Genomic DNA, 11,151 nt, shown 5'->3' on the forward strand with positions numbered 1-11,151 from the left:
AGAAATGCTGGAAGCTAAGTTTTCTGGTCAACTCCTGGACTAATGTATACCACCTGAAAATCTAGATTCAGATGCACTGGTTTCAGTCTGATTGTCTGCCTGGCTCCTCAGCACATGTGGCTGTACCGCTGGGTTGACTGCTGGTTTGATTAGGATTGACATCCAGCTCAGAAAAGCCATGGAGTTAAGAAAATAATGACATAATAATAATGATGACAGAGAAGAAGCTCTCCTCCGAAGGAAAGGCTATGTTGGATGAGCCATTTGAGAAGGGTTCCACGTCACTATTCCAAGTTCTGTGTATAAGGGAGAAGCCGGCATGAAGGAAAGGGTAACTCACAGATGTCATTGATTCTCCTCCCACTTACAATTGCATCTTTCTAAACATCCCAACATTTACTCTGTCCAGATCTATAGGTAGATAGAACCAGTGCTATTACTGTGCCCTTTCCAAGAGCAAAGTAACAACTGTGGCCCTGAAGAGTCCTCCTCATGTGCTTTATGCTAAAAGGCCAATTAAAAACAAGAAATATTAATAAAAAAAAACTGTTTAGATTATGTAATCAAATAAGCAGAATTTGAAAAGAAAACATTAGTAACTTCTATGAAATTACTCTGTTTTTAAAAATAAATCTTTAGCAGCAGCTCTCTGCATATCTCTTAATTTAATTGTGTGATTAGGATTGCCATAATAAAGTGTTTTTATATCAAAATGGCTATATGCCTTTCTAGTTAATAAGTCTATATGTATACTAGGGGCCTGGTACACGAAATTCGTGCACTGGGTGTGGGGGGGGGGCGTGGGGGAGGAGAGTGTCCCTCAGCCCAGCCTGCCCCCTCTCACATACTGGGAGCCCTCAGGCATTGACCCCCATCACCCTCCAATCGCCTAATCGGCCCCTTGCCCAGACCTGACGCCTCCACCAGAGGTGTCAGGCTTGGACAGGGGACCCCCATCTCCCCCCAATCACTGGCTCTGGCCCCCGCCCAGGCCTGATGCCTCTGACCCAGGAATCATGCCTGGGCAGGGGACCCCCATCTCCCTCTGATCGCTTGCTCCACCCCCCGCCCAAGCCTGACGCCTCTGACCCAGGCTTCAGGCCTGGGCAAGGGGACCATCATATCCCCCCAATCCCCGGCTCCGCCCCCCACCCAGGCCTGATGCCTTAGCCAGAGGAGTTGACCCTCATCACCCTCCGATCACCAATCACCGGATCGGCCCCTTGACCAGGCCTGAGGCCTCCGGCAGAGGTGTCAGGCCTGGGCAGGGGACCCCCAGCTCCCCGCGGTTGCAGGCTCCGCCCCTGCCCAGGCCTAACGCCTCTGGCCTAGGCGTCTGGCCCGGGCAGCAGGGACCTGCAGTGGCAGCGGGGGGCGCCACGATTGTGGGCTTCGCTTTAGGCCCAGGCAAGGGACCCCTAGCTCCTGGGACTGCCAGCTTCGACCGTGCCCAGCTCCCATCGCTGGCTCCACCCCTACTTCCTGCTATCACTGGCCAGGGCGGCAAAGGCGCCTGATTCTCCAATCATGGCTGGGGGGGCAGGGCAAAGGCGGCCCCAGGGCCGCCTTTGCCCTGCCCCCCAGCTCTTAGCTCCCCCCTGGGTTTCAGATCACTGTCAGTGGCAGGGGGCTTCTTCCTGCTTTCCCTTTCGCCTCCCTGCATTGTGCCTACATATGCAAATTAGCCGCCATCTTGTTGGCAGTTAACTGCCAATCGTAGTTGGCAGTTAACTGCCAATCGTAGTTGGCAGTTAATTTGCATATAGCCCTGATTAGCCAATGAAAAAGGTATCGCCGTACGCCAATTACCATTTTTCTCTTTTATTAGTGTAGATAACAATAGAGGATAAAATTTTACCTGATTCTATTGCTCATTTTAGTGGAGAAAAAGATGACTTCAATTCTGTCATAATATTCATGCATATCTTAGATGTTAATTTAAATGAAGTCTCATTATGTCTGCACATCTGTTACATTATGGTTCTAGTAATATTTTTGCTGAGAAACCATAGCCGCTAAACTAAGAAAGTAAGATTCGTCTGTTAATTGAACTGTTTATATGTAAAATATTCCAGGAACAGGGATTGAAATGTGTTACACTTTTTGTCAGCATATTTATTTGTTTATTTTCCTCTGTATTGGGTGTTCTGGTCCTTATTAGTGCAGGAATTTTTTTCTGTTTTTTATCTCATTATTTAATGTCATTCACTTCATCAAATACTTAGTATGCACCAACAAGAAGTTAGTATTGTACTAGGTAGGTTCTCATCCTACCAAAAGATACATGAGCCCTTGCCTTATGAAGCTTCAGATCTGATGCCATATGCTATGGCTTACTCATGCATTCCATATTCTTACTTACAATTTTTTTTTAAATATATTTTATTGAGTTTTTACAGAGAGGAAAGGAGAGAGATAGAGAGTTAGAAACATCGATGAGAGAGAAACATCGATCAGCTGCCTCCTGCACAGTCCCCACTGGGGATGTGCCCGCAACCAAGGTACATGCCCTTGACCGGAATCGAACCTGGGACCTTTCAGTCCGTAGGCCGACGCTCTATCCACTGAGCCAAACCGGTTTCGGCCTTACTTACAATTTTTATTTAAGGTTTTGATTCATTCATTCAATACTCTTTTTTTTGAAACTATTTTGCTAAGTGTGAATGGTACAGAGTTTAGGGGAAAAAGGGAGAAGTTTCCTTATCTTTAAAGAATTAATATTTTATCAGGGAAGACAAACATTAAAAAACTAATTTAAGTAATCATTTATTTACAAATATGAGTCATTTTATAGAGTACAGAAATACAAAGTGTTTGTGTGACCTGACATAGCTGGGTAATTAGAGATTTCTTTGAGACAGTAGTGTTTAAGCCAAAATTTGAAGAATCAGTAGAAGCTATTCAGGGGTGAGATAACCAACTATGTGGGTTTACACAGGATGGAGAGGTTTGGGATACACATGAGTGTTAGAGCAGAGATCTGAAAAGTCCTTGGCAAACCCAAGACAAGTTGATCACTATTTGGAATTGAGAAGGGCAAGCAAGAAGGAAATGTTCAGAACACAAGCAAATGTATGTTCAAAGCCCCAACAGCAAGAAATTACTTGATAAATGAATTAAAAGAAGGTTAATGTGTCTGGCACTTGAATAGTGTATTCAAGTGAAGAGAAGGTTGAGAAAGATGGTGGAGCCAGGTTGCATAGGATTTTTAAGTCATGACAGTAATTTGAATTGTATGATAAGATCATTTGGAAGCCACTAAAGCAAAAAAATAAAATGACAAGATCAAATTTGCATTGCAAAATAATCATGTTGCCTGTAGTAAGAATGATTTGGAAGGAGATCACAGTTCATCCAGGGAGATCCAGAAGGAGCTATTCATCATAGCCTGTGATTGGTAGTGCAGTGATGTCAGTGGTAATAAATAGATAACTTTGAAGATTATTTAAGAAGTATAAACTTGGAATTGACTAGAGGCCCAATGCACAAAATTGGTGCAAGGGCCATGGCCCCGGCCCCCGCCCGCTGCCTCTGCCGTGGCCACCTCCTTCCCTACCCCCCCACCCCCCCACCCCCCGACCCCACTGCAGCTTTGTCTGGAAGGAAGGACACCCAGTCTAATTAGCATATTATGTTTTTATTATTATAGATTGTTGGATTAAAGGTATGAGGGAGAAGCTTATATGAAGAATAATTCTCATGTTTTTTGCTTCTGTAACTTAGAATGCTTCTGCATGGGCATGTACGAATTTAGGACTTACAGACTCCAATGTAAATGTCATTTATATCATGGTGTCAATTGATATGAACCTATTGCTTTTTAGTACAATTTCTAGCCCCTACTTACATAACAGTATTTTTTTTTCTCCACAGCCACAGGAAGGGTATCTGATGGTGCAGCAGTTTCAGTATCTAGGGTGGGCTTCTCATCGAGAAGTGCCAGGCTCCAAACGATCATTTTTGAAACTGATCCTGCAGGTGGAAAAATGGCAGGAGGAATGCGAGGAAGGGGAAGGCCGGACAATCATCCACTGCCTGTGAGTACGCAGCTGGCCCGGCCAGGGAGCTCGGTGCCCATTTCCTCACTAGCCTCCACGTGTTACTCACATCTTACATAACTCCATAGATATTTCTGTACCATAATTCCATAATTAACTACTGACTTTAATTTTCTGATGTTTTTAGAACTTGATTATAGTGATTTAAAATGTTTTGAATACTCCTTTAAACCACTTTTCCTGATTTATACCGTTTGCAGATCTATCAAAATCTCAGCGTATCTAGGTTGGCAGTTTATGCCTATAGCATATTTCAAAGCACAGATTGCTGAGCTATCATCTTCCTCAAGGGTCCTTTTTCTCTGCCCTGTACACATACGTACACACATATGAAGCAAAATTAAGACCCAAATGAAAAAAATGTTAAAGATAGTATTTTCTTTTCCAAACATATATCTTTGAGTCACCTATCGTCACCCCAAACCTCAGACTAAAATGCCTTTGCTTTCTTCGGTTCTAGAAATGGTGGCGGGCGAAGTGGCATGTTCTGTGCTATAGGCATTGTGGTCGAAATGGTGAAACGGCAGAACGTTGTCGATGTGTTCCATGCGGTGAAGACACTAAGGAACAGCAAGCCCAACATGGTGGAAGCCCCGGTGAGTCAGAGGCCTAGAGGTGAAGGGAACGTAGACATTAGTCAGTTATTTACCTACTTGGGATTTGATTTCATACACACACAGGGAATCAGATGTGTAAATGAGTCAGTGGGGACTTTCCTGCCTAATTGATGAATTGTTGAGCATCCTTGTCTACCCTGATCACTTAATTACATATCTCATAAACTGCTAATGATGAAGAAAACTATTTTCACTAAATTTGAAAATGTATAGAATTTCTTTTTCTGTTATGGGCAATAAGTATTTGCTACAATAAAGTTTGATAAGTGGTTCTATCATAAGCACAAACCTGCTATCTAGGCTTTATTCTTATTATTTTTATTTCTTGAAGCATATTGAGTTAACTGATAAAATTAATCTGAGGGCCAAAACCGGTTTGGCTCAGTGGATAGAGCGTCGGCCTGCGGACTGAAGGGTCCCGGGTTCGATTCCGGTCAAGGGCATGTACCTGGGTTGCGGGCACATCCCCAGTGGGGGATGTGCAGGAGGCGGCTGGTCGATGTTTCTCTCTCATCGATGTTTCTAACTCTCTATCCCTCTACCTTCCTCTCTGTAAAAAATCAATAAAAAAATATTTAAAAAAAAAAAATTAATCTGAGGGATATACTTGTAAATTCCTTCAGCAATTTAGTCACCCAATGTTTTTAAAGGACAACTGAAATTTATTTTAGTCATTATTTATAATCTTCATTTCTAACCAAGTTATACATTTTTTTAACTGTCATCATTGACAATTTTCAGCTTTTACCAGTTATAGAGTGTAGTTCATATGATGCTACCTGAATTGGCCAGAGTTCATAAAAGCAGAACTTAGTTTACAAAATACGAGCAGATAGATATATGTATGTAGGAGTGTATCTGTATGAAACTAAGATAGTTAAACTTCTCTAGCACATTGCTCTTCTAAAGAGAGATGTCTGTGGGTTACACATATGTGCATGGTGGGATGAAGTCAGGAGCAGCTGTGTAGTTTATGCTCACAGAAAAGTAAGCCAGGAAAACCTAGGCGTCACTGTTGCTTGCTCTACATTTATCAAGATGATCAGATAACTAAAATGAGCAATTCAATAAACTCTTAAGTATTTTCACCACTTCCTGCACATGGATTGTTCACACAAGCAGGGCATGGCTTCTGAGACAAAATCTGAAGAGTTACATGCATACTCTTTCACTTTCAAGAAAGATAACAGACTTCTCCCTTCTACAAGTCCTCCCACCCCATTCAGTCCACTCCATCCCTAAAGTTATTGCAGTTGTCCAAACAAGGTGATGTTGGTTTTGACTAGGGCGTTGTCAGTGGGGGATGGATTTGAGAGCATTTTGAGGTAGAACTCTGAGGCCATCTTAAAAAGCAGATGAGTAGTGGTTATGTCTTTTAAACTACTTGCAGCCTGAAGATTTCTTGATGTAAACTCCGCCTCTCTCTCCCAGATCAAGTCTTCATAATAATCATCACTTCTGGCCTCAGAATTCAACTTTTACCTCCAAATTTCACTTCGATTTTTTCACCTTTGCCTTAAGAAAAAAATTCTACGGTTAAACTCTGCCATTCTTAAACCTCCAAAGGGTTACTATTTACCTTTAATTCATGTCCCGTGAATCCTGGCAGAACTCCCCACCCTCTGATTTGTGTTTCATCGGGGTTAATTATGAGTTCAATGTGCTATTGACTTGCACTGATACGTTTGGTAAGGACATTTAGAGTATAAAACAAATTGTTAGAGACTGACTGAAAAGACACAACTGCTTCAAGCACTTTTTGGTTCTTCGGTAGGCTAATGTAAGTCACCTCTTGTTGATCATTAGGGTAGGATTGATAAAGACCTCTCGGGGAAAGTTTTTATTACCCTAGTTTATTGCTGGAGACACCTGGAAGTTTGCTAGAAATAATATGTTTTACATTATTCCCCAATTCAGCCTGAATTTTACCTACTGGGATTGAATTGGAAAGTTTTTAATGAGTTACATATTGTAAGTCATAATTTATAATACAGTCTCTGAATTTTTTCAAATTATAAATAATGAAGCCACACCTAGATGGACCTAGAGGAAAGGCAGTTTAAACTCCAAAAATTTTATTGCTAACAAAATTATCTTAAATATATAAAGGCAGTAGATATACATTTTCAGATATAAATAAGCTCAAAAAATGTTAAGAACCGCTAACCATTTTTTAAAATTTACTTGAATATGCTGATAAACCAAAAACTGACAAAAATTAAGAATTTGGAATTGTAAAGTGGCAGTTGGAAATGACTGGCTTTTTTTTTTCTGCTAAGGAAAAATATCTTTAAGTAAGGGAAAGAATATTTGCATGTATTCACTATAGTATTATTTATAATAGAAGAAACAAATATATGCAATTTAATAGTCAAATAATCCATCTGTTAGATTTTTATGGACTATTAACATGGGGGAAAGTTACATAATGTTTCTCAAAAGGCAATCCTATATAATAAAAACCTAATATGCAAATCGACTGAACGGTGGAATGACTGGTCGCTATGAACTGACCACCAGGGGGCAGATGCTCAACATAGAAGCTGCCCCCTGGTGGTCAGTGCGCTCCCACAGGGGGAGCGCCACTCAGCCAGAAGCCGGGCTCACGGCTGGCAAGTGCAGCAGTGGTTGCGGGAGCCTTTGCGGCAGCACTAAGGAGCAGCAAGCAGGCAGGCGGTAAAGAACGAGGGGTCCTGGGCTGCAAGAGGGCACAGGCTTGGCTGAGGGACGCCCTCCCCCCTCCCCCCCAATGCACGAATTTTGTGCACCAGGCCTCTAGTCTATACTAATATGCTAATGGTTGATACGCCGTAATGGTAATGACCAGGTCATTAGCATATTAGCTGGGGCGTTGCTCCGGAGACAGGGTGGAAGTGGGGAGGCGCCCAGAGGAGGCCCGACCATCCCGTGCTGGGGAGGGGGGGGTGAGAGCCCATAGCGTCCCCCTCACTAGCCCTTCGCCACCCACAGCTTGCACTCTGAGTGCCCCGCGGCCCACTGGCCAGGGGAAGGAGACAGCATAACAGGCGGGAGCCTTCCATGCTCTCCTCCTGCGCCATGACGGGGCGGAGCCGCTGCATTGCTCCAGAGATGGGCAGAAGCGGGGAGGCAGCCAGAGAAGGTGGGACCAGCCCGAGGCAACTCGAGAGACTAAGGGCAGGGCTTGAAGTGGCCAGAGAAGGCCAGAGGTTTTGGGGGCTGGGCCAGGCGCACTGGAGCTCTGTGTGGACAGGTTTGGGTGTCAAGGCAGGGCTGCAGGTGGGTGGGTGGTGCTGCGCAATTTCGAGTCGTGCGCTGGGCTCCTAGTATTATATAAGATTATATCCTCGCCAGGCCAGCATGGCTCAGTGGTTGAGCATTGACCTATGAACCAGGAGTTCATGGTTCCATTCCCCATGGGGGCACATGACCAGGTTGCAGACTTGATATCCAGTGGGGGACATGCAAGAGGCAGCCAATCAGTGATTCTCTCTCATCATTCATTTTTCTTTCTCTATTTCCCTCACCCTTCCTCTCTGAAATCAATTACATATATTATATATATTATATCCTCAAATATATATATGCAACTATATTTATTCTAAAGTAATTATTATTTCAATCATGCAAAACTAAGGACTAAAGCAAAACTAAGGCAGTACTGTAACAATTTTATTTACTGGTGATAGAATTATATAAAATATTTTTATGATTCTTTATATTTCTATATTGGAAAATTTTTCTGTCATGATCAGGTATTACTGTCTTCATCAGCTTTAAAAAAACTGGAGGTTTTTTTAAATTTAATAGAAAAATATATGGCAAAGACAACATATTTTTTACATGGTCTCTTTTCCTTAAACAGCAAGTAGACTCAGATGCAAATATGTATTCCCAGATATTCAACTTGTCTATGGAAAAAATAATTTGTAATTCTTGAATAATCTAGATTGTGTGCTGATTTTTCATTTGGTAACTATTATTTACTACTAGTCTTTTTTTTTCTTAACGTCTTTCAGGAGCAGTATCGTTTCTGCTATGATGTGGCTTTGGAGTACCTGGAATCCTCTTAGTTGGGTGAGACTTCCGGATCCAAACAGAAACCTGTTCATCTGTTGAGCCAGCAGCTGCTGTACTGTCACACCTGCGCAGAAAGATTTTAATGTGGGGGGTGGGAGACTTTTACATTCAAGAGGTAAAAGTATTTTTCTTATGAAGTCGTGTATCTTAATAAAAAGGACTCAATTAGTTTCTATTACTGTATGAAAGCATCAACATTTCGTGCCACATAAACTATATTTAATAAGAACCAAATTCAACTGAGAACGTATCGGTGTTTGTACAGTGAACATGCGCCTTTTCTCTCCTGGTTTTGGTAGAGCAGCCACCATGTGTTGCATGAATTAATACTTTCCACGTGGTGTTTTCCTCCCTTTTTCAGATAAAAGATGTTAAATCTTTAAAGGAACAAGAAAGAAAAGCTGTGCAAATTCATAGTAAAATTCATTTTTTATATGTTTCAAGTGTAGCAGATCTCTATATAAATATATAAATATATATAACTGGCTTATTTTCTTTTAATGTGCAATGATGGCTGGATCATTTAAAGTTCTTTTTAGAAAAAAACATAAGCCAAAGACTCAAGTGTAAATATGTCTATATGGAGAAAGCACATTATATTTATTGGTTACTGACATTCCTTTTTTGATGGCTAAAATACTACCACCACACAATCATTTTTTTCCCTGAAGCTTTTTCTTTCACAAAAGTCGATGGTAAATGATTTTTGTAGATTATTTTTTGTATGGTTTAGTGTAAGTAGAGGATAAACTTTTTATTCATAAACCAGGAAGCAATGTTCTTTATAGTGATTCTCTTGTGTACATGCTTGTGAATTAAATTTATGTAAAACACCTTGGCAATTGGGTCTTTGAATATAGGACCAGATGAAAACATTTTGCTGAAAATGTATAATTTTTCACAATTTCATTAGGTGAATAAATAATGGTTTGGTGATCACACATGAGAGTTGAGCACATTCAAAAGCCTTGCTGGTAGCGTGCGCAGTGTAAACATAGCCTTTAAGCATCACTTAAATTTTAAAGGAATTGATCTTTTCAGCCTATGGCCAACCACTGGTCAAGAAAACAATAGCAGCATTTATGCTTTCAGCGTCATTTTAGCAAACTGTAAACTGTCAAGGTGATAAAATGTTTCTTTTGATGTTTACATGCACAAGCTTTGGGTTCTGACCATAGAAAGTGTGAACAGATTGAAGCTGGATTCCTGTCTTGTGCATTGTCACAAGATTCTCCAGGGAACCTTTCTAACTGTGTTATTGCTCACATGCTCCACGTGGCTGTAATGAATCATCATCAGCGTGCAGTTCGTTACTGAGTAAAGCATTCCGGTATCTTCGTTCTAGATTTGCCAGTACATGACATGGTACTTATAAAGATTTAATGAAAGGAAGAGAGAAATAAAGTTTTTATAATTACATCAGGTATTGTTTGCACATCATTTTCCCCTAATTTTCATGTCTGTACTTCAAATTAAATACCCTATTCTCAGTGATACAGGTAGGCCACCAAAATTCTATTAGAAGCAACGCTAATGTCTATGCACTAATTCTTTCTTCTAGTTTTTAAAATTGAATTCCAAAAGTCCATAGAAGTGGAGGAAAAAAGACCAGGGGATTGATATCAATTGTGTTTTGAGTTTCTATATTTATATGTCACTATCCTTTTATATTTTATAAATATACTAGAGGCCTGGTGCATGAAATTCATGCGGGTGAGGGAGGGGAGTCCTTCAGCCCAGCATGTACCCTCTCGCAATCCAGGACCCCTCAGGGGATGTCCAACTGCCGGTTTAGACCTGATGCAGGACCTAACCACTCTGCCTGCCTGCCTCATCTCCCCTAACTACTCACCTGCCTACCTCATCACCCCTAACCACTCTGCCTACCTGCCTGATTGCCCCAACCACCTCTGCCTCAGCCCCTGCTGCTGCAACTTCATCCAAAAGGACGTCTGGAAGGTTGTTCTGCTGTCTGGTCTAATTAGCATATTATGCTTTTATTATTATAAATTATATATTTTTTTCTTATAACAATCTTGACAAATAGTAGTTATCATTCCTATTTTACTGATGAAATTGAAGCTGAGGATGTAAATGACTTATCAACTGATTCAAGTCTGAGTCTGATTTAGCAACTTCTTCTCTTCCACTAAACACACTGCTTCCCTGTTGCACAATGAAAAGTTGGCATTCCATTCTTATTGTTCCTCATTAATTGATTTTCTCATAAAGTATTAACCATTGTGGGCATCTTTGAACTCCATTCACTGTGTATATTATTAAAACATTGTGGCTTTAATTGGTGAGAATTTAGATGAAGAGACTTTGTCTTTTCCTAGGAGGACTTCAGTTCCATTTAAACATGGATACATTTAACAAAAAATTTGTAAACTTATTCAAGATTTTTTTTTACCCAG

At 41.1% G+C, this 11,151-nt stretch overlaps 1 protein-coding gene across 7 annotated transcripts in view; it reads left to right on the forward strand.

Annotated features, from left to right (window-relative positions):
• Positions 1-10,153, forward strand: part of PTPRK (protein tyrosine phosphatase receptor type K) — a 484,221-nt gene extending 474,068 nt beyond the window's left edge. For all 7 annotated transcript variants that reach the window (XM_081094205.1, XM_081094206.1, XM_081094207.1 and 4 more), the window contains 3 exons: positions 3,874-4,037; positions 4,519-4,654; positions 8,674-10,153. In XM_081094205.1, the coding sequence (XP_080950331.1) occupies positions 3,874-4,037; positions 4,519-4,654; positions 8,674-8,727 (354 nt within the window). In that variant the 3' untranslated portion in view covers positions 8,728-10,153. The remainder of the gene's footprint in view (positions 1-3,873; positions 4,038-4,518; positions 4,655-8,673) is intronic.
• Positions 10,154-11,151: the final 998 nt, after the last annotated feature.

Source organism: Myotis nattereri (assembly GCF_964212035.1).
Source record: "Myotis nattereri genome assembly, chromosome: 6".
Lineage (NCBI taxonomy): Eukaryota > Metazoa > Chordata > Mammalia > Chiroptera > Vespertilionidae > Myotis > Myotis nattereri.